The sequence below is a fragment of the Nesoenas mayeri genome (genome assembly GCF_963082525.1).
Source record: "Nesoenas mayeri genome assembly, chromosome: 18".
In the NCBI taxonomy this organism is placed as follows: Eukaryota; Metazoa; Chordata; class Aves; order Columbiformes; family Columbidae; genus Nesoenas; species Nesoenas mayeri.
The window spans coordinates 12,039,896-12,063,638 of NC_137566.1; the positions used below are offsets into that span (position 1 = coordinate 12,039,896).

The 23,743-nt window shown below is 46.4% G+C and overlaps 1 protein-coding gene across 1 annotated transcript in view; it reads left to right on the forward strand.

Moving 5' to 3' along the window:
- NEK6 (NIMA related kinase 6) overlaps positions 1–23,743 on the forward strand; it is a 48,773-nt gene that overhangs the window by 23,429 nt on the left and 1,601 nt on the right. The window contains exons 3-9 of the mRNA XM_080355812.1: positions 4,042–4,182; positions 4,395–4,457; positions 6,214–6,324; positions 9,840–9,948; positions 11,171–11,278; positions 18,313–18,407; positions 21,027–21,140. Coding sequence (XP_080211938.1) covers positions 4,042–4,182; positions 4,395–4,457; positions 6,214–6,324; positions 9,840–9,948; positions 11,171–11,278; positions 18,313–18,407; positions 21,027–21,140 — 741 coding nt within the window. The remainder of the gene's footprint in view (positions 1–4,041; positions 4,183–4,394; positions 4,458–6,213; positions 6,325–9,839; positions 9,949–11,170; positions 11,279–18,312; positions 18,408–21,026; positions 21,141–23,743) is intronic.

Genomic DNA, 23,743 nt, shown 5'->3' on the forward strand with positions numbered 1-23,743 from the left:
GGCGAGTATGTTTTTACTCTTGTAAAAAATATTTCATTTCGTGGCTTTACAGAAAAGATGCTTTTACTGGCATCTAAAGATTGTAGTGTCTGATTTTTTAGCAGTTGATTAACCAATCTCTAACAATTTTTAGGTTGATGACAAATAATCTAAATGTCTGGTGACCTCACAGCCATTTGTGCAGAGTGACGACTAGTGCCGGTTTTCCACATGCCAATCAGATGGCAGGAAAACAACTGACTATTGTTAATTAACATTAGCACTCTGGGTTTCTAGACTGTGCAATTAGCAGGGACCATTCCCCTTCCCAGCTCCTCAGGCTGGTTTCCATGGGTGCCGCTGCAGCAGCGGTGGGACAGACCCCGCTGTGCTGCACCTCTGCTCCGCACTGTTCAGGTTTATCCCAGCTTTTGAATGATTACAAAAAGATCATTTGTTGGACAAAAATTAACATTTCTGGAGATTGAAAGTCTACAGGACAGTTTTTTCTTATTCTTCCTTATGCCAAAATACAAATTCTGAGCTGCACGACCACTCATTTAAAACCTTAGAAGTTCTCAGGTGCTGCAGCTGCCCGTGCATGTTATAGCGGCGCATGGAAGGTCGGGGGAGATGGTGTCGAGCCTCCAGCTGCAGGCTGGGGCCGGTTGGGACTCGTGCCTGCCCAGGACTCCTCTGCAGCACTGAAACGTGGAAGCGCAGGAGCAAACTCATCCGGTCACCAAGAACAAGTGTGTAGCAAGGAGCTTTTCCAATGTTCTCATCCTATATATTTGCCTGTCTTGCTTTATAATCTGATCTAGAGAGACCCCTATTAATCTTTTAGTCTCTCATGCTTGCAGCACACCTGTTCAGGTGCATGCGAGGTAATATAGCTGAAGTTATTTTCATTGGATTTTTTTAGTATTATAAAACCTTATTAATTCTGTTTTGCAGAAAATCTCGTAACACCCCAAAACTTGAGGCTGAAAATTCTGGCAAAGTCTCTGCTGAGCGTAGTGACGCGGGCTGTCGTTACGTACTTCTGCCAGCTTCGAAATGTTTGCTCTCACATCAGCGATTACATCTAGAAGAGCATGTGTGCGCCAGAGATGTTGTCCGGAATAGCTTGTTCTTGGAATAATCTGTGTTTCTTCTTAAAAATGAATAGCCTCTTTATTTGAACGAGGAATTAATTGACTTTAATCTTTGGCCTGAAGAGCAGTGAAGAGCGAGGCTTCATTGTGTGGATAAGAGAACAGCCTTTGTCTCAGAACTAGTTCTCCCCAGACCGTCCCTTCCTACAGCTGCCCTGGGAACAGACGTGTGCAAACACCCCGTGTCCTGCTGTCTGTGGAGCTCCAGTGATTGGGGGGGGGTTGGGGGTGGTTTTTGTTTGTTTGTTTGGGTTTTTTAAAATTTAAGCTCCATTACCTGCTTATATTTGAGTAGAGTAAAGCATAAGCGAAGGTTAATTTTAGTCAGCCGTGCGGGAAAATGGAATGCAGGAATCAATGGGGAGCTCTGTGGTGCTGTTTGGTCTAACCTGAGCGTGCTCTCCGGTTCGTACCGTCATCAAACATCTTCTAGCCTGTATGAAAGCTCCGTTACTTTAATTAGGTCTGATAGGTTGTGATAGCAAATGTAAATCTAGGTCATTGCATATGTAAATGTGCAGCTGTAGTCCTGGAGGATGCCAGAACATATCAGCCGAGGTGGCCACTCTGGGCCAGCGCGGGCGGCCGCATGGCGAGCAGGCGGCCCGTGCTCACCATGGGAAAGTGCTTGGGACACACCCCCCGTCACTTGCCCAACGTTTATTTGTATTTTCAGGTTAAGAAGTTGCGAGACGTTCCTTGGCATATGCTTAAAATATTAATTTACACTTAAACACTCCTGGTTTAAACACACAATTTAATGATTTATGAAGGGCAAATGGATACCATCCTTGATTGCAACACAGATTTCTTCCTTAAAAAGAAGTTTTGCGGTATTTGCTACGTGAGACCTCGTTAGAACCGCTCCCTCTATTGTGAATGGTAACTCCAAGTTTGAAAACTTTGGCTCAGACTTTGCTACAGGAAGAGAGTGGCACGGGAGGCACATGTGCGCAGTTCAGGAAATGCTTTGAGTCCTTTTGGGTTTTTTAATTAAGACAAAGTGTTTTGTGATTTTACGTACTGACACCTTTGATTTGGGTGGGTAAAGCGATTTGACTGGGCAGCTCGTATGTACCAAGTTGGGCAATGGAGATGCTCCTGGTTAGTCACCGGTCAGGCTGGACAAACACTTGTGTTCAGACATTCTTCTGCTGGTTTCGTCATGCACAGAATGCACATAAACCAGTGTTTGTTAGCACTCCCTGGACTGAGATGTGTATTCCTGTATCCTGTAATGTATATTGATGAGTATTACTGTTTATCAAATCCCTGCAAAGAGATATTGCAACCAATTTAAACTGAGAAAGCTGCAGGGGCTGATTACACTGGGTATTTGCTTGTCTGGTTTCATCCCATGTTGCCTTACTTTGCTGATAATTTAGTGACTTAAAGGGGAATGTATGCAGACAACAAAACAATGTTACCTTACCATTCTGCTGTTGGTCTGCTGCCCCATAGGCTGCCTGTTTCCTGTTGGTGAAAGGCTACTGCCATTTTCTTGTGTAGTATACACTGCAAATCTTAGAGAAATGAGTCCTGAACCTTCATTTCGATTTCCACTTTGCTGTGTTCCCGCCTGTAAAGGCAGCGCGGAGGGTGACCCCGCTTTGGCAGCACAGGCCGTGAGCCCGGCGCCGGGGCAGCGATCTGCAAAGGGAAACGGCCCCAGCCGTGTCACCCCAGTGCTTGATGCAATTAACTTCCTACTGCCCTGTGACTTGTCTTCATGAATAACGGCAGATTCTGATGCAGCCTTCTTATTGGTGTTGGCTGTTGTTCATGAATTAACATTTTCATTGTGTCATCTTTAGCCTAGAGAAATGAAAACCATTTCTCATAGTATGAGAGTGTTTAAACGCACAGGGCGACAGATGGAAAAACTTACCTGTGGCCTTGGCATTTCAAAAATAATTACTCAAAGTGTCATTTAATCTGAAAATAAGTGGTTTTGCTCTTTTAGGGAACTTAAGCTGAGAAAGCTGATGACCACGATGGCCTGGAGTTAAATTTGCAGTTATGTGCCTATTTGAATTAGCAGGTGTTGGATCAGCCTTACGGTATCGTGCCTTTGTCTCCTGGAGTTCAGCGCGGTCCGGGTGCCTGAGCCGCGCAGCAGTCCTGTGGCAGCACCGCAGAGCGTGTCCCTCGATGTGCTGCACAACAAACAGCCTTTAGAGCACAGGGACGAGGGGACGGGGACAGCAAAACGACCGAGAGTCTGTTGGCTGTCTGGGTTGTGACTGAGCACTCATCTCTGTGTCGTCAGCACTCACAAACCGTCGTGGTTTTTCTGGAGTGTGCTGCACTTAGAGCAGCTTTTGTTGTGGGGATTTCTCCTGCGTTTGTTGTGATAAAGATGCTGAGAAGGTGACAGTTTTCTAAGTAGCATGTCTTGGTTGATTGATGCAGCTTGTACATCAGAAATTACTACTTTAGGGACTTTATTGATGAGTTTTCCTAAAAACATTGAATTTTACAACTTCACTTACAAATCACTGCCAAATCACTGTGGTGGTTCAGAGTTGCACAGACACCTTGAAATCTGGAAGCTTTTCAGGTGCGCGATTTACACCTTTCATTGTTTGTCGAACTGCAGTCGTTACGTTGCAGGGCAGCGCGTCGTGCGGCTGTGCCGCGCTGCGACCGGCGCTGACGTGGGCTGGGACACTGCGGGTGTGGGAAGGAAAGCCCGTCCCCTCCGATGTGCATCGTCTATCAAATCAACAGCAAATCCCTTCATCTGTCTTGCTGGGCAATCCTTACTGTGAGGAATTTATCCTCCTGAATATTGTTAGTCATAGAAACTGCTGGTTTGCGGTCACAAGGCAGGTTGGAAAGGCATGTTCGTGGTTCTGCATCACTTTTTCTAATGCATTGTTTTAATTTCCTTTGACCTGAACAGAGACATTTAACATCGTACCCATATCGCTGCACGTTGGCAGATTTTCAGATAGAGAAAAAGATCGGCCGAGGACAATTCAGTGAAGTTTACAAAGCAACTTGTCTTCTGGACAGAAAACCTGTTGCATTAAAGAAAGTTCAGGTGAGTTTTGAAGGTCAAAGTGTTACTATTTAGCAACTAGAATGGGAATGTTTCAAGTGTCTACACCGATTACTTTGAGTCAGATACCTCATCCTGTGTTCTTTTGTCAGCATTAATAATGCAATGAAATCGTTTATAAATTGAGCATTCAAGGTTTGAGACCCCTGGATGATCTGGTTTGATATTTTCACGTCGTCTGTTTTTGTGTGCAGATTTTTGAAATGATGGATGCCAAGGCGAGGCAAGATTGCATCAAAGAAATTGACCTCCTCAAGGTAAGAATTTTTATAGTGACTTTTTCAATTTTTTTGTTTTGAGAAAAAAAATAGTTTTCAGATTGGCAAGTCACTTACCGTTTATGGCAAATAAAGCTTCTGTAGCACACATAACGACCTTCATAGACCATGTGTTCTTCTGCAAGCAGAATGCCTACATGATGCAAGAGTTTTATCTTAAAGCTTTTATTGAGTTTTGTCATAGCCAAGGAAGCTATTAAAGATCTTTGTTGTAAGAAAGCCCCACGCACTCCTCTTGCAGAGAAGCGTCTCAGTTCTGCCCTTCATGTCTTCTGGTTTGTTTGTCACCTGTAGAGTTGAAGGTCCCACCACCCTTGGGGCTGTGAGGTCCATGTCTGCCCTGCAGCCGACTCTGGGCTCTGCCCATGTCACGTGGGATATTGATATTTTTAAAACTTTCTCGCTACTTTTAAACTGGTGTCTAGTATGGAATATTTATAGACTCTTACTGAAACAACTTGCTGCAAGAGCTTTTCTTTCTTTGTATTTATTTTGAATGTAGCCCATTGGGGAATTTGTGAAGGAATTACACAGACTCGCTGTAGTCCATCCCTGTCAAAATAATGCGTTGTCTTTTTTGATCAAAGTCTTCCGAATGGCCATGGAAACAAAGGGGTCTTTTTGGTGATTTCTAAATGGAAATATAATTATTCAAAATTTATCAGAAGTCAGACAAAATTCTGTATTGCTTTCTGTGTAATTCTTGCTAAAAGGTTTGGGTAAAGCAGCTCCGTAATGTGGCTGTAACCGGCGTTCGGGCTGCCAGTGCCCACAGCCGTGCATTTAGAGGAGACTCGCCCTTGCGCGGCTCTCGCTGCGGCGCTGCTGTGCATGCACGTCAGGCATTAGCTGCCAGCACACTTACGTGCATTAAAGAAACAGGAAATGGCATTAACTCAAGAGAAAGTGTTTTCTAATATTTTATGCATTTAAGGATTTGTGAGAATTAATAGACTTTCCTTCTGACAAAAGACATTTCAGTCTTTTCCATGCCACAGACAAATATCATATAGTTATAAAAACAACCTTGGAGTCAATGTATTTATTTAAAATACGATTGACAAAAGGGGGAGTAGAGAATGGCCGCTCGGCTCCCCCAGCGTGGTCTGCCCAGCTGCTCTGGGAAGATGGAGCGCAAAGATCAGTGATGTAATGGTAGGAAAAACACATTCATCTGCGTTCACACAGGCGTTGGGCTTTGTTATACACAATAAAAAGTTAAAGCTGGGGTGCAGGACAGGAAAAATGTTAGCGTAGCAGCTCTCCCGGTGCCACCGGGTCTTCATTCCCTCTCACAAGTGCAGTATTTCGATGTTGTGTTCTCGTAGCGCTGGTGCTGAGCCTCAGCAATGGGCTCGTTGGGCAGCTTGGGCTGCCAGTGCCGTTGGGAGCTCGGGCGCTCCCAGCAGCGCGCTCTGGGCAGGACACAGGACGGCTCTGGGCACGGGCCGGGCGGCTGCACGCTAAATGTTTTGTGAGTGTACAACAAAAAAGGTCATTGCACACTATTTTGGGTTGTATTGCTCTTTACTCAAGACGCTTTTATTATGCTGTGCTTGCAATAAATGATAATTCTTACAGGAGTCTTGTCGATGGTAGCTCAGAGCACAGTTTGTATTTGCACCTCTTGTGAACTGTTTTGCATGATGTTTACAAAAACGTGCAGGTATTGTATCTTGGAGTCGTCATTACTGCAGTGTGTTAAATTTTGTTCTTGCCTTCCCTCTATCTGCAGCAACTGAACCACCCCAATATTATTAAGTATTTGGATTCTTTTATTGAAGACAATGAGCTGAACATTGTCCTGGAGCTGGCGGACGCTGGGGATCTCTCTCAGATGATTAAGGTGAGGTGTCAGTTCTGGGGGTGCTGCATGTTCCCAGGGCCAGGTGGAGCCACAGGGGCCCAGCAGGGCTGAGCTGGGGCTGTGCTGGGAGCCCTGGGGCTGTGCTGGGAGCGCTGGGGCTCTGCTGGGCTCTGAATGCCCACAGTGGCTTCCAGAGCACAGAGCCGGGTATCCACTGGTGTTTGGAATGCGCTGGGCTGTGTCAGTTGTTCCTGGTCACCGCCTCAGAAGCAGCGAGTCTCTGTGTGATTTGGTGGGACGTGGGTGTTATTTGCAAGGTTGTTTTATCCGCTCTGTGATTGATGGGGACATTTAATTACTGCTCAGTTCACTGTTCACGTAGCCTGTCTGCCGCTCTGAAGACATTCAGGAAACTGTATTGACTGACTTTGCAACAGGGATTTGGGGTTGAGAAATTGTTTCAAGTACTTGCTCTTCTCTTATGTTGCTCTCAGGAATACTTGTATTGCTGCAAACCAGCTTTAGTTAAGCTGTTACCACCTGCTTTTATATTTTCTTTGACATGTTAATCTTTAGACATACATCCCTTGTGAGAACAGATGTGTTATATCGTGTTTGTTAGCACTCTCAACCTTCTCTCCATGTTTTACCTGTTTTTTTGCCATCATTATTCTGTAATTATCATAAATGAATGTTTGGAAAGTTCTCCTCCTCCTTGTTGTCACAGTTAAAATATCTTATTAACAGATTTGTTTTCTTTGCCAGCAGAGCTATGAGGCACTAGGCCAAAGGCTGTCAAGCAAGTTACCCGTTTAGTCCATAGTCAGCGGCTACATTTACAGTATCCCTGAAAATCCGCTCCAGCTCACAGGAGGGTCCCCCAGGTGAGCCTGGCCTGGGGAGACCCGGAATTTCGGGCAGGGCCTCACCGCAGCCCTCAGGAGCCGGCGTTCCGACACGGGCTGTGCCGCCGGCCCCGCGGTGCACTGGCTCCTGCCCCGTGGCACTCTGGCTCCTGCCCCGCGGCGCACTGGCTCCTGCCCCGCGGCGCACTGGCTCCTGCCCCGCGGCGCACTGGCTCCTGCCCCGCGGCACTCTGGCTCCTGCCCCGCGGCGCACTGGCTCCTGCCCCGCGGCACTCTGGCTCGTGCCCCATGGCACACTGGCTCCTGCCCCATGCCGCCAGGCCAGGGTCAGTTGTGCCCACTGGGGCTGTGGAGAGCTCGTCTGTATTTTTGTCTTTCTCTGTTTTCTTGTGGCTTCCTGGATGTTTCAGCCTTTTCCCAGCAGATCCTGGGAAACTTGCAGTTCATCTCGGGCTTTTGGTAGTTGTGGTTAAAGATGGAAAAAGGCGAGGGCTGTGAGAGCAGCAGTTCGGGCTGTCGCCATCCTGGGAGGTGCAAGTATTTTGCTTAACTTTTAAATCTTATCTTATAAAGGTTTTACCTACATAGTTGTTAGATATGATAATACAAAACATCTCCCTCCCACCTTTTTATTCAGTCATTTACACCTTTTAGTTTAAACTCTCCCTACTGTGTTCATTTATCTATCAGGGTTGCCTATTTAATTTTCTGTCATTAGAAATAGGAGTTTCATTTTTCCAAAACATAATTTGTTGATTCTGAAGTTGACACCTTGAACAGCACTGTAACTTTGTTCTTTTGCCAGTGCTGCCCAGTATGGGCTGTTTTCTCCCATGTTTACTGCAGGCACCACAAAGGGTTTTTCAGGGTCATAGAAATGATATTTTTCCACTGGTGCAAATCTTGGAATTTCTTTTTTTGTTGTTGTTTTAATAAAGAAAAGACCCTCCTAAAGCCAAGAGGGAGCGCAGGTCTCCTGAGCACAGCGTTACGGCAGGAGTGCCGTTTCCTCCGTGCGGGTTGTCGGTGGCAGCAGGCGGGAGGAGCAGCAGTGACAAGGGGGTTTTCGGTGGCAGGGAGGCGGGAGGAGCAGCAGTAACAACGCTGGAAGGTGTGAGGGCGATAAAAACAGGGACTGGCTTTGTCACGCCCCTGGTGCCTGCATTATTTATGAGCCATTGTAAAGCTGGTGTAAGGGAGTGCTGCAGGAGAGCCACGGGAGAGTTGGGGCTTGCTTGTAAATGTCAGGCGGATCTTATTGGACATGACATTTAGAAAATCATCACTTGTGGTCTTGCATATCCATTCTTAAATATTTTAATGAGAATTAAATAATTTTATCGTGTATATAACACTTTATCCATCACCCTCTGTAATTCCTCTGTGCTCCCTAGCAAGTTTTGGGTTGGAACTGTCTCAATCTGTCAGATTTGCTGCCTCGGGAATTGCACGGTCGTGCCCCTTCACAGCTGATCTGCAAAAGAAAATTTGCCATTACTTGAGTCAAACACAAACCAGTAACAGCATTTCACGTAAAATATAAAACGTGACAACGGCCATCAGATGTCTGCAGTGAGAGGAAAAAGCACAAGATGCAGAAAGGGGCAGCAGCCAGTTCCCTGCCTTTATTGTTCTGACATCCTGCTGCGGGAAATCCTCTGGGTCCGATGCTGGAGAGGTGCAGCTTGTATATCAAGTCATGAGGGTAAATCTGAAATCTCTGGAAGCGTATTACAAGCGTGTTTTGTTAATGCCCTGGATGAAGAGCTGGCTCAGTATCTAGTGTGGGAAGAAGCCATGAGAAGTCGGGGAGCGGCGATAGGAAGTGGCGCAACTTTGGGCTGCTCGGAGGGCTGGGGACGCTCTGCTGTTGCATGGTTCTGAAAGGCTAAAAGCGTAGCTGAAGAGCTGTAGCGATTCGCCTTGACCGAAGTGCAGCCCATTGTTTATTCCTGTAATGAGCTGTCTGGGAAGAAGCCGTCGGTGTTGCAGGGAGCGTCCCTGCTGCGCCGCCCTGTGCCCTGTGCTCACCATATTTCACTGGAGAAACCTCAGCACCCGGAGCTGCGCTGAATCCAGACTCAACTTCGCTTGGTGCTGCGTAAACGCAAACAAAACGGTCTTTTTCCAGACCTGTGTGTCTCTTGATCAGTGGCGTCTTCCGGCCTCGCTAGAGATAGTTCAGTTCATTTAATATTCCTATTATGCATGAAATAGAATGTATTATTCTTCCTGATCACAGAAGAAACATGGATACTTTATTGATCTTCTGGCCATCTTAAAAAGGGGAAACAGATTTCCGCATTGTTTTTAATAGACTATACAACAATGAATGTTTACTATATTTTTTTAATGATCTTTTGTTACTTAAGGCAAAATATTTGAAACATTTGTTGTTTTGAGGCATCAAATATGTTTTGCAAGGTAATTAAGGAGATTAATGCTAATTATAATCGGTGTCCATTCAAAAATGTCAAACCTATTTAAGCATATTTTTCATAATAGTAGTTAATTAGTGAACTGCATTGAAGTTTCCATACAGAGGAGGAGTCAGAAGCTCATCAGAAGAAAAGTCATGCTGCTGCGGAGCTGGGAGACACGAGCAACCTGCAGCCGCCGGTCGCGGGTCCGGGAGCGAGGCAAATGTGCTGCTTCTTTCACTGATCTTTTATTTATTTCCTCCCACAGTATTTTAAAAAGCAGAAACGGTTAATCCCGGAAAGGACGGTGTGGAAATATTTTGTGCAGCTATGCAGTGCAGTCGAACACATGCACTCCCGCAGGGTGATGCACAGAGGTAACATTAATTCAGTCTCTTTTCACTGAATAATAATATAATGTTCCAATTAGTAAGCGCCTACATTCAAAAACAATTATGCTGATGTTCAGCCAATGCATGTTTAGAGAGGCTGGAGCTCGCAAGATGGATTTCTCCTTCTGTCTCTCTGCCTCATTGTTAAAGGGTTCAGTCCAGAGTGAGTGTGGTATTAGGAAGATGAGCTGCTTTGTATTCCAGACACTGATATTAAGTAGAAGTGTCAAACTTGCCATTAGAAAGTGTCAGAAGTAAAATGCTGAGACTACTGGATACAGTGAACTCTAAGAAATAGTCTTCATTATATTAGCTGTGACCTTAGAGAGTTGAGAAGAGTTTTTCTGTCTTGTGAGCTTTTCTGAAATATTAATACAAATATGTCCCACACTCTCATAACCTGTTCTCCATTTTCATTAGTTATTTTTGAATCTCTTGTCTTAGAACGTTTTGTAACTTTGAGCTCTATCCGAAAATTCTGTTGCTTCTTTCAGCATAATGAAATGCTTTGTGAAGGACTTGACCTGGGAAATGCAGAAATCCCAAAAGGCACCAGTGTCAATCTCTGCTGCTTGTTATTTCCTTTATCCTTTTGGATTAGTGAATTCTTCACGGTTCTTTTTTTAGCAGCATGATACCGTTTTTGCTCCATCACGCATCCCCTGGTGCAGTTTATGGGTCGCACTGCACCGGGTCTGTAGCTGGTGCTGACACGTGGGGCTGCGCACGCCGGCTCTGCCGCCCGCCCTGGCTGGGGCCCGTGGGACACCGCCTGCTGGGTTTACACTCTGCGAACAGCCTGGGCTGCACAGAGCCCAGAACTGCTGCAGGTGTGGGACCGTGTTTGCCCTTGGCCTGAGGGGCCCACGGTGGGCAGGACAGAGTCCTGCAGTGAACTATCATTTCCAAAGAGAAGCAGACTCCTCTCTTGGATTTCCATCAGTTAAAGAGGTTGCCTCGATTCTGTTGTGCTGTTTCCTACATTTTCCCTCCTTGGTATTTCTTGCGTGCTGGGAATTATACTCTGATTTTTGTGTATGTGCAGAGCTTGAAGTCTTGGAAGATTCTGCCTTATCAAAGCTGTAAAGAAACGCGGTTCTGCTCGGGCCTCTTTTGTACAGAGAGCGCTCCAGGCTATATTTCTATTGCAGCATTAGAACCAAATAACCTTTTGTGGCTTTGACCTTTTACCTTTTTCTTCTTGCAGACATAAAACCAGCCAACGTGTTTATAACAGCCACAGGGGTGGTGAAGCTGGGAGATCTTGGATTAGGCCGGTTCTTTAGTTCTAAAACCACTGCAGCACATTCCTTAGGTAAGATGGTGCTTGTGCGGTCATCAGCTGTGATGCTCAGAGAAGTGCTGGCTGTCCCTTGCTGTGCCAGAAGCTTGATCCGGTGGATGCTGACTATGTTTTCTATGATAGCTATTTTAAATACTCTTCATATAGAATTAATAGGGTGTTTTTGTTTAAAAACTCCACTTGATATTTTTTTCCTGGAATGTCTGGCGTGGTAAGTGTATGATGCACAGCAAACGTAACAAACGCAGCTTTTCCACTCTAAATCACACGTTTCTCTGCACGCTGCTACTGGAGCCGGGTGTTCCCCCAGCACCCCTGTTTTCAGCAGATGGGATCAGCTGCCTTTCCCTGCCCGAGGGCTGTGACTGTTGGCTGAGGAGAGGGACGTACCCAGAGCCCCCCAGAAACACTGGAGCCATTGGCTGGCCGCAGGGCTTGGACGTAGCCTCCTTCTGCTTTGGCTACTTATAAGTTACATAAGCCTTTGATAAAATCAGGAAAATTGTTCTGTTTTACTCCCTCTGAAGCCACTTACCTTATAACAGAAAAAAATGATATCGTTTGTCATGATGTTTTGTGGATCAGTTGTAATCATGACGATGGTTCATTTCTTGTTCATTTTTCTGTGTTTTACAAGTAGCATAATTATACCTCCAGCATTTTTCTGGGAATTTAAATTAAGTTGACTGGTCTGGAGCATCTGGATTCCTCTCTCCCTCATTTTTACTGTTAGCGTTAATTACAATGCTATAGAACAGTATATAGTATATACACTTAATTCTTTAAGTCTCACGGTATAAAGTATTTAACATTGTGTCTGTAACCTCTTGAGAGGTGGCTGATTTTCCATTTTTGTTAGTGGGTCTCCATTTTTTGAGTCACAGAGGTACTTCTGTGGCACAGCAGTAAAGGAACCTTGGCTCTGAGTGTGTGAGCTCCTTTACATTTAGCTCAGGTGGTTTTGGAACACATCCCGTGCTTGTTTCAGTATTTGTCTTTGTGCAGTTTCCTCCACTGAGTAGGAGTCTTGCTCAATTGTTTCTTATATGCATGCAAACTTAATTGATAACACTCACCAACAGCACTGGGGCTTCTCAGTGCACAGGAAAGGAAGATACATGCCTTATTTGTGTGTGCGCAAAAAAATAAGGCATTTCTACAGTTTACTTTTATAAAACAGTAGATGTCCCTTTGCATCAAAAGCTATCCTGGGTTATACACACACTGTACTTAATAAATGAAAATAAATCCTTTTCACAGAAAGTTACAATCACATCATCTGAACAGGCAAAAATATGATCATGTCTAATTATCTTATCTAGTTTGACTGCTGCTCTTATTATATTAATAAGAATAAATTGGGGCTTGGAAAGTGGCTGCACACGTGAGCCAAGCTTGTGACCTTTGCCAGGGTGGCTCTCTCTTGAGAAAGCTCATGTGGGAAGAGTTAAGTGTTTTCTGCGCGACCCTTGCCCTCCCTCAAACCAACAGCACCCTGGAAACAGGGACAGAACGTGCAGAACGCCAACGGACTAGCAGGGAGTGACACTGGATGGACGCACCACCATTTCCAGTTGCTCTTGTATCCAGGTAGAAACAACATTTTCACAATCAAAAAACAGGCAGACTTGAAGCTTTTTTTTGTTTTTTAATTTGCCAGACGTATAGGTTTTGTAGCAGCAGGAATTCTCCTGATCTTGGTTTGGGTTTAATTAAGACATTTGTTTAAGTAGCTGTGAGTGATGCAGACTGGAGCGCGGTACCCGCACGGGCCCAGGCGACGCGGGCGCTTCCCGGAGCTGCGTTGCCCCGGCAACCGCCCTGAACCATCATTTCTCTGGCTGCTGACCCATGAATTGAACGAGTGGCTTATGCAAATATATGCATCTGATTTTTTTTTCTTCGATTGTATTTGCTACCATCAGACTGGCATAAAAGGGCATTAGGCAGTAGCACAACCCGTCTGACAGGTGTACCACTGGGCTGCGGCAGCGTGGCTGCCACCGCGTCAGGAACGGGAGCTGTAATTAGAGCAAGGAACAGAATGAACGTCAGACGAATTACCAGGCAGCAGATCATATTTGTCAGGAAGGATTGCATACATAAAAATTAAGTGACAGTACATGCCGGGGTAATGAAAGAAAAATGAAAGATTTGCCCATACTCAGCTCATGAGATGCAGGCGGGCGCTGGGCTCGGCGCCGCGGCAGGACGGGCAGCGGATGACCGTGGGGCAGGGACAGCCCCGGCCCCTGGGACAGCTCCGCGGGCAAACCCGTGAGAGGGGCACCGGGACACCTCCCGTGTCACCGAGTGCCGGTGCCGCGCTGGGTGTTGGACACCAGGGACCCGCTGGTGCCTGAGGGTGCGGGGGATTCACCGGGCGGGTCGGAGCGGTGTGGGAAGAGCTCTTGTGCAAATGGACTGTTTGTCTTTTCTTTCCTTTTGCTTGCCCAGCCAGTTTCCCATCTGAAGCGAATCACAGTACTTCAATGGACTAGTAAGCAGTTCTTGTTAAGAAAAAACGGACACAAGAAATCTGTTTAACATTTCCGCAGCCAGTTTGCGGTGCATTTTGAGAAATTTGGGCCTTTTACTCTGTGCCTGAAGGATGGTATTGTTGAAGAAAAGATCGCTGCAGAGTCACTGCAGGTGTGTTGTACTGCCCGCAGGAAAGAGCAAACCAAACAAACAACTACAAAGACTTTGGGCACGATTGTGTATGTAATTAAATAGTAATAATAAAAAAAATAGCTTAGAGCAACAGGTCTTATAAAAAGAACTGCAATATTATGCACAAAATGTTTATTCTCTTTTGCAAGGCTAAGTAGATTTAATATTCGTAACATTTTTCTTTCCCCCCCTTTGAAACAATCAGAGGGGACACCTCACGCCGAGATGAGGAGGAGTTTGAAGTGTACTTCAGTGCCTTTGCCCACTGTTCCACTTCAGCCGATTCCCAGAGCTTGAGCCGATTCCCAAATTCTCCTTCTGGAAAAAGACCTCAGCCTTCTCATTGGAAATATACCCCAAGGAATGTAAATGTTTAGAAATAGATGCTTATGAGCTAGACTGCTTTAAATAATGCCGTCAGTTTTCTGGGTAACCCCCAGCGTGTCTGGAGAGATGAGACAGGTGAGAGTTGTGGACTTGCCTTTTCAAGTGGAATCGCTTCCCTGCTGTGTTTGCACCACCAGCTATTAAAACACATTAAAATACTTTACTCAACTATATGTACGTTCATGGAATATATAATAATGTGTCGTACATGCTAAAGCAAAGTTAATAATTCTGGAACTACTTTATAGTCATTTTTAAGAGTACATGGTTTTTTGGTACTCATGGATGGCATCGCAGGTTTTCGAGCAGAGTTCTTTGCATTTTTCATTTGTAGTGACATGTTTCAAAATCACAAGTGTTTCAAAACATTGCAAAGTTTGTTTTGACAGGAGTGGAACATCTCTAGAAGGAAGGGATGCTTTAATCAGCACTACCCCTTTGAGGCCCGCCTTGTGCTCTGATATCTCTTGGTTTGAAACTGGGAATACTCTGTAAAGATACAATAAAGGTCAGAATTTGTTAGGTTCTTTCATATTCAGAACTCTGTTCCCTGCTGTGAGAAAGTGATAGATTCAGAAACACTGTTCAGCTCAGTATTAAAGATTAGCTGGAAGGTGCTGGGGAAGGTGGAACAATAAAAGCATTCCTTATCACTTGTGCTTCGCAGCCAAATATGGCTCTGGAGCTTGATTAATTTCAGGAGATGCTTATTTTTTATAGCACTTGAAAAAACGTACAGAGACTGTGAAAATATTGGGGAATATTTTGCAGTGATTTCAGCGTAGTGAGGATGTGTCCAAAGGTGCGGGGTGGGGGGGAGGGTGGAAGCATTGGGCAGCGCCGCTGAACAAGGAAAGTGTTTGACCTTCGGGAACACAATGGGAAGATGCTTCCTTAGTCATCATCTTCTCTACCGTTTTGTGACCTTTGTAACTTTAAAGGCATTACTCCACCAGTGGTGATTCATATTGAATCTGAACAATATTTTTGTATTTTCAGCAAGGCAAATACCAAAGAAAGTTTCTGATTAATAGTCTCTGATTAGACTGTTCTTGTCAAATTGACTAATGTAATGCAATGGTGAGCCCTGACTGATTGCACTGGAAGCCTTGTGTGGTTTTCTAGAAGATGCTCATTACAGAAAATTCCCGTGTAATGTTGGACAGGCCATAAAGGGAATTGGGCTTGTCAGTCTTTTATCATGACAGTTATTTAAATATTAATGCATCAGTTTTGAAACGCGGAGACCTGCTTGTTCGTACATTTGCTGACAACACTACAGTAATGATAGGTAAATGTGCAAGGTATCCTTCATAAAATTAGCTCAGGCGTGGACTGCTCCACAGACCTGTTAATATAATGGAACAGACTAATGCACGGAAAATCAAATACGGACTATAATGCACTCATCCGTATTATAAACCCTGTCATTCTGCTTTGATCAAAGGTCGTTTTAAGGCATTATCTGAAATGACAATGTTAGCCTACCAAGTAGACCTCTGCTAACATGGAAGGCAGGGGCATAACTTTAGAGCCCACACATTATTATTTGCTCTGAGCTTGTCATGCAAGTGACCCAGAACACCGGCCGGAGGTGCCCTGGCACCGGCGCTCAGGAGCACGAAGGCTCTGGGGAGCAGGAGCGGGAGGGATCCTCACGTCCCCTCAGCTCCCGGCTCTGCTGGGGGTGACGGCGGCAGCGGCTCCGGCTTCACCTGCGCCGGGAGCTCCCGGGCAGAGCCGCAACAGCAGCAGCACCGAGCAGCCAAGGGCAGAAAAGTGTCTTATGTGCTGGTGCTCAGCGGGGACTCCCGAAACTGTCTTCAGGAATTCCACATAATGAATCACCACGTCTTCTGCAGCTGCATGTTTTTAAGCAGGAAAATGAATCGGTGCTATTCCAACCAAGTCAGTTCTTGTACAGAAATCTGGCAACTGTGTGCAAATTACTTGGAGAGCTGTACTGTCCGTCGTGTGCATCTGCATGCACATGGGAGAGATCCACGGACAGCCCTGTTGGATTCTGTGAATGAGTCCTGACTGCTCCTGGTGTTCTGCGAAGTTAATCTGTGCAGTCTGTTAAAAATTATTAACTGTTAAGAGGACGCAGGTCTCCTCCGTGCAGAGGCGCCTTGCACTGGCAAGTAAAACCAGCCGGATCTGCGACAGTGTTGGTTCGGCGTGTCCCAGGCTGGATGTGGTATTACTGACCACGGAAATACAATAATCTCCATGGGCTGTGTTTCCTGTATTGTAGGAGTTTGCAAAAAAGGAATTTCTCATTAGGGTACTCTTCACCTTGAAAATGAAGTAATTCCTTATTTGAATGACCTGCACGCGCAAGCTGAGTTTATCACATAGGGCAGCTGGTTACTGAGAGTCCTGGGGAACCAACTAAAGGAGCCAGTGAGGGATGTGATCCCTTTCCTGGGTACCTGGCCTATTTTGGGAAGCGGATTTATATACATATATATTCCTGTAACATGTTTCACACTAATGCCATAGGATTAATTTCTCATTATGTGCTACATATCTGAATAGCTCTGAGTAAAAATCGTTGAGGGTCGGTAGGCTTAAGGTTTGGGCATATAGATGCACGACAGTAATGTGGAATAAAGTCTGAAGGGTGTTGGTCTGGGATGGGGGCAGTTGGTGGGCTTGTTTTGAGGTGAGCTGCCGACTTTTCACCCCAGAAAGAAAATACCTTGAGGATTTAAGCCGGAATAGGTACTGGAACATGATCCCAGAGGCGGGTGGACTCAGCATAGTGTGGTCTGAGCGAGGGGACCCGAGGTGGCTCTGCTGAGGTGTCGCGCTGGCGGCAGCAGCGTTGTGCTGGGGTCTCTGCACTCGGCAGCGCTGAGTTCGCCTTGCAGGGAGCTGGGACTTTCTCCCCCAGAACTCATTGGTTTCCGCAGTGTGCAAACCCCCCTCAGGAACGCCGGCGAAGGTGCTGCCTGCTCTTCCCTCACACCATCCTTCAGCTGCTTGTTAGTCCTGCAGCTGTCTGCAGGCAGCTCTTCAAATGGAGAAATTGTAAACTGAATGTTACAGGCAAATTAAACATTTGCCATCTTGTGAAGAAAGGTCTTTAATTAGGAGAAGGATACACTGGAATGCCAAAAGCGAAAAAAAAAATTGACAGGGGATGGGCAAGCAGGGGAAGCAGGAGAAAAGAGAGCATGTAAAGTCCTTGGATGTTTTAATAAATGATATATCTGAGGATTATTTGATGTAGTTGAGGCTGCCAGGATGTCTTGTATTTTTGGTACCACAACTGAAACTTATTTAGGATTTTAAAAAGAACCTTTTGAGGTAAGGAATTTATTAATAATTTCCTGTAACTCCTGTCCAAAATGCTGGAGTAAATTTCTTTTGATAAAATACAGGGTTCTGGGAGTACACAGACATCCCACAGCTTCTGATGTGACTGCAAGTTGGAGTAGTATTCGAAAGTTTGGATTTACTATCTTGGTTCTTCCAGAAGGTTTTAACGCCTGTGTGGCGGTGCTGGGTCTGGTGCTTCCACCTCTGCTGCCGTTGCTCTCCTGAGCTCCCGGAGCGGTCCCGTCCGTCCGGAGCCACGTGTCCCGCGCTCGGGCCTTCGTGCGGTAGCGGTTACAGTCACACCTGCCCTGCACGTCCCTGCCGCTGAGTGAACCAGAGCAGGATCCTTTACTGTCACTCTGTCCATCTGAGACTCTGAAGGTTCTCAGGAGACTGGGAGAGGAAGAAAACCTTCCTCAGCTGCCAGAAATACAGCAGATCTGTTCAGTAGCATTCAGCAGCCCTCTAGCTCTGTATGTGATGATGTATTTGGTTCTACACCTTTGAAACCACAATTTCTTTCCAAATTTTTGTGCCAATCTCTTCTAACTAGGTATTTGTGCTAAACCTAATCCTTTAATGAAGTCAAACGTCTGTATAATACAGGTTGCAGAGTTACTTTTTAAGATGCTAACTCCTCGTTTGTTTGTTTTTTACAGTGGGAACTCCATACTATATGTCCCCAGAAAGAATACATGAAAACGGCTATAACTTTAAATCCGATATCTGGTCTTTGGGCTGTTTATTGTATGAGGCAAGTATCTTCTAACTGTTTTTTTTTCCTGGTCTGTCTTAACCACACAATGCGGTAGAGGACTTGAGTAGGTCAGACTTAATTTAGCTTAAGCGTTGAGAAACCTTATGAAGAGTTAACGCTTCTTGTGCTCATCGTGTGCCTCTTGAGCATGGCCAGCGAAGGGATTGTGCCGTACAGCACAGTACTTAGCGTTTCTCTAGCTTTACATTAGACTCCAGCTGGAATTGTTTCCAGTTGTGCGTTGTCTTCTAGCCAAATGCGCAGATACAAAGCAGGCACAGTTTGTATGAACTGTGCACTCAGTGTGCAACTTTTTCTTAAAAACTATTATATATCTTTTGAAAATAAGTGCTAAGATTTTTTAACAGTACTTGGGAGTTTTGCGGTTTCATGTTTAGCAGGGATCACGGGGCACTGAACAGTCGTGTACTCATTTATCATCTCATCTTCATCTTTTTTTGAATGTATGCATCTTCGAGTCCAAGTGACAGTGCACGTCACCATTTCGAAAGCTTTTACCCCAGCCCAGAGAACTAAAACTCCCTGGGATATTTAGTAATAGGAGTATTGCTCACATCCTCTTTGGATAACAAATTATGTGAACTGTCGACATTTTGCTTCCCACTACAACTTCTCATAACCACATGGAATTAGAGAATAAACAGAAACGTCATTTATTTTGTGAGGACATCAGATGTGGCAACTACTATGGCTAAGCCTTTTAGGACCATATGGTCCATAGGTAAATTTTCCCATAACGTGTCAGTGTTTCTGTGTTTGGGGCAGAACACTCGTGTCACGCAGCTCGGTGCCCGTTGGGTGCGGTCCCAGGTGACCCAGGTGCCACGAGGTGCCACCGCTGTGCCGCAAGGTGCCACCACAGTGCCGTGAGATGCCACCGCGGTGCCGGGCTGCTCCGGGGCTCTGCTGGACATTCCCCATCCATGCAGAGAGAAGGATGGAGCGTTGTGCTAAGATATGTTTTAGTTGCAGGCAATACGGTCCCTTATGGCACAGGAGTCTTGGTGCTCCTTATGTTACAAGATGCTGACTTAATTGCACACTAAACGTAATTCCCCAGTAGGAGCAGCAGTAATGCAGTAACGTGAAAGATTGGGCAGGTGAAGCGTTTTGAAATGTACTTGCTATGCAGATAAGCCTTAACTTGGTGAACACGAGCGGTGAGATCTCAGAATTCCCCATTTTGTGTTCAGAAGATAAACAGCTACTCGACTTTTTTTAAACTTTTGAGAATTTGAAAAATGAAAGATCGAGTTCTTCTGTCTCTGAAGGAGCTGCATTTTATCGTGACTAATTTCTTGTAACAAGAATGTTTTTCCATTTGGCTTAAAAGTAAGGCAGCGATGTTTGTTTGGTTATGAGTCACTTCGGATATTTCTCTGGCTAGATTGGGTAGATAATCTGCAGAGAGATTTAATGTACAAATTGCCCTGAGAGCCACGCGTGTCCACTGGAATCCGCTCAGGGCACACTGAGGGGCTGGATGTGATGCCACATAGCACCACTTAACTTTGACGTTGATAATCGTACAGTGATTTTTATTAAATCTTATCAATACAGTAGTAACTGTCTTCATCCCTCACTTCCTGTAGATATCTGTCAGCAAGATAACTTGGAGGGGATAAAAATAAGTTGTTAATTCCTAGAATATAGCTTCAAGCAACGACTTCAGCAGTTCTGGGAAGACAATCAATTTAAACTCTAACAGTGATTCCTAGATATATGTATTTTTTAACCAGTCATACTGCATGGTGGTCATTTTAAATGGAGATGTAGCTGTCCGGCGGTAATTGCTCTAATCAAAATGTCAGAGACAAACCCCGCCGTAGCATCCCAACAGCGTCAGAGCAACGTCTGGAGCGCCCGTGGCCGCAGCCCCGGCTGCCGCAGTCACACGTCCCTGCGTTCACCACCCCAAACCCCGGGCTGTGTCCTCCTCGTCCCTCCCCTTGTGCACTTGACTGCTTAACTAAACTTGGAAAGATAAGTGAATGGGAATTGAATGTCCCTTTCAACCTTATTGGCATTATTGGCGTTTTTATTGAAATCTCAGAGACCTTGTTTAACCCTTGATTGCCTTCGGTGCCTTTGCTAATGTGCCCATGAGTGTTTTGCTTGGAACAACCTTGCATGTTGGGCTCTCCGGTTTTGGTTTAACCGATTGAGAGCAGTCCGCTATCAATCTCTAATTGGAGATCAGTGTCTCTAATTGGAGTCTGTAATTTTTTCCACTGTTACTGTGATCACCATGATGGTGCAACTTCACTTTTTGCCTTCAAAAACTTGCAAAAGGCCACGAGCAGGGGCTGCCGGGGCTTCGTCCACAAGCAACTCCTGCCCTGAGCTGCTGCTGCGCTGATTCACAGGGCAACCAGTGTGGCTGCAAATAAGCAAGGGAGAAAGGTAATAACGTTAAACCATTTAAAAGATAAGCTTGTGATTTAAATCAAGGATAGTTTATCTTGATGTGTTCTGCCTTGCTTGGCACTTGGATGTGTCCATGGTAATGAAGTTTTGGTAAGACACCCCAGCTGCAGTTCTGGGGGCCGCTAAATCCTCTGCATTTCTGAAATGTGTTCTCTTTTTTGTCTCCAGATGGCAGCTCTCCAGAGTCCTTTCTATGGAGATAAGATGAACCTGTTTTCTCTGTGCCAGAAGATAGAGCAATGTGACTACCCGCCTCTTCCCGCCGAACATTATTCTGAGAAGGTAAACGGGGGCGGCGTGCGGGGAGCGGGCGCGGGGTGGCCGGAGCACCCCGGGGACCTTCTGTGCTGGGGGACCAGTAACAGCTGAATTGAGGGAAGAGGAGATTTCTTAACGTGGGGAATATTTTGAAACTGAAAGTCTGTGGCACTAGCAAAACCCACCAAGGAGCCATGGGGACACCCTCTCCTTCATCTCCTTTCCCTTGAAACAGCAGCATAAACCAGTGCTTCCGTTGTTCGTGAAGCCTTCAGTGGGTAACAAGGGGGGAAAGGTTCTGTTTAAGAGAAAGATGGGGAGGGGAGGAAAGCTCTTTAGTTTAATGCAATAAGCATCTAAAGAGCAGCTGTACAGGGCTTTTTAAAGTCCGGATTTTGTGCCTATGAAAGCGAGGGATGGAGAGCAGTCACTGAACCGGAATATATAAAAACCTGTCCCTGTGCATGTTTGCTGGGCGATGTTTCACTTCAGCTGCAAACATGAGTGGTCATTGTGTTCAGGGCCTTTTGAGTTAGTTGTTCAGGGTTTTTTTTTTTCCCTTCCCTATACAAACCAGCTGATTTTCTTACCTCCTCATGCAGTTACGGTTGCCTTCTGTTTGAAAGGAAATGGCCAATGTAATTTTAAATGTTCACTATATCCTTTTGGGGGTTTTCTTTTGCTTTATTCTGCCTCGGAGCTGCATGGACAGAGGTGGGATGGGATGCAGGGAATACATGTGCGGCAGCAGGGGGTCTGCTCTCCACCGACAGGGACCCTGTACCACTCTTGTAGCATTTTCCTTAGTTTTTACTCGCTGAGTATCTCATGCAAGAAGGTTGTTTGAGAACTGTTCTGGAAGAGTGGATCTGTAAGGTTCCTTCCCCCCGAGCTGCGGCGCGGCGGGTCCCGCTCGGCGCTGCCGTGTGCCGCGCGGCTGCAGCGCGTGTTCCAGGAGACGCCGCTGGCAGCAGGAATTAGTGTAAGTTGACAGATGTGTTTCCTGTCTTTACAATTACTGTCTGTTTGCTTCCCTCTGGCAGTGCTAAAGAGTGTGTGTAGTGCAGTGATACAATCCAGGGTGAGAAGGATGGTTTAAAGCTCAAAGGCGCCAGGTCCCAGAGAACTCGACTCCAGATGGTGTTCGTGCGCTATTAACAGAACGCTTGACAAAGTCTGAGGGCGGCTGTGCCGCTGGCTGCAGCTCATCCCGCTGCACGAGCTGCCGCTTCTCCCTGCAACGCACAGAGCTCCACGGTTGTGAGTGCTAGAACGTGACTCCACCACGAACAATGTTTGGTTTAGTATATACTTTACAAGTTTGGATTTTCAGATGCTTTTGGGGCAGGCCGTGAAGGGAGCAGGTGTGTTGGTGTCTCCAGAGGCAGCGTGCAGGCAGGCTGGGCGTGCAGAGGCCGCTGCCCGCAGCAGCAAGTTGCACCAGGAGTTTGTTCTTCCTGCGGCCGATGGGTGGGTGGTTGTTTCCATTGAGATGTTACGTCTTTCCTCGAGAGTGAATGTCTCCATTTTAGATTGAAAGGGCAGAGTCTTTCTCACCACTCTAATATTACCGCTGCCGCAGGTTTGTGAGTGACGCGGGGAAGCGGTACAGCCTTCCCATCCTCCTGCCCGCGGGCGCCGGGGATGAGGCCGCGCTGCCCAAACCTTGGGATGCGCCGGAGCCATCGACATGTCTTCCCTTGACCTCGGTGATGCGGGCGCAGAGCGAAGTTGTGGCTGTAGGCTGACTGCTGGTCACGTGAATGCTTTAGTTGCGGTGTTGTTTTAGGTGAACAAGGCAGAGCACTTGCTGGAGCATGCCGGCTTTAGCGGCGTGTCAGTGCTGTTCCTCTCTGAAGCCTTTTGTGGCAAACCAGTCCAAATCCTCCCATGATCAACTGCCGTGCTGCTTGTAGCAGGAGGAGCTGGGACTCCAGCCAGAATTAGTTTTCTATATCGAGAACAAATTTGCTAGTAATTGGAGATAGTGTTCGGCGGTGCTTATCGAGGCTGGGGCTGCCCGTTCCGTGGAGATGCTGGTGAGAGGCCTGTGCCGTCCTGTGAGTGCCGGGGCCGCGCGGGAGCACAGCTGCGGCTGGACACGCTGGCCGGACAGCGCAGGCTCCGCTCGGAGCTTTAGAGGCATTTTCACTTGTGGGCGTCCTGTGGTGATCGTGTCGGTGCCTGTCAAACCATTGGGGTCTCAGCGGTTACGGGGGCAGCAGCCCCTGCCCTGGGAGCAGAGGAGCTGGGTTTGCTCTGGCCTGGTCAGGGCTTTGTGTTGCACGTGCTGTGACAGAGGTGGGGGCAGTGACTGTGTCACACCGTGTCCTTGCTGCCAGTCCTGCCCCTCTGTCTGTCCTGCCTCTCTGTCTGTCCTGCCCCTCTGTCTGTCCTGCCCCGCGGCCGTGCTGCCCCCAGGAACCCCACAGCAATGTGGGCCGGGTGCAGCCCAGCCCGGGGCCTCGTTCTATCCGGAGCTGAAACCTCGTCGAGGACACTCAGTAATGCAGCTGAAGCCGTGTGCTTGATAGCTCTATGGTCATGCTTTTAATTACCATTAAAATAATTGGCACCATGGCTACTGGGAGGATGTGAGAAGATCAGAGGCTCAAGGCTGTTTCTCC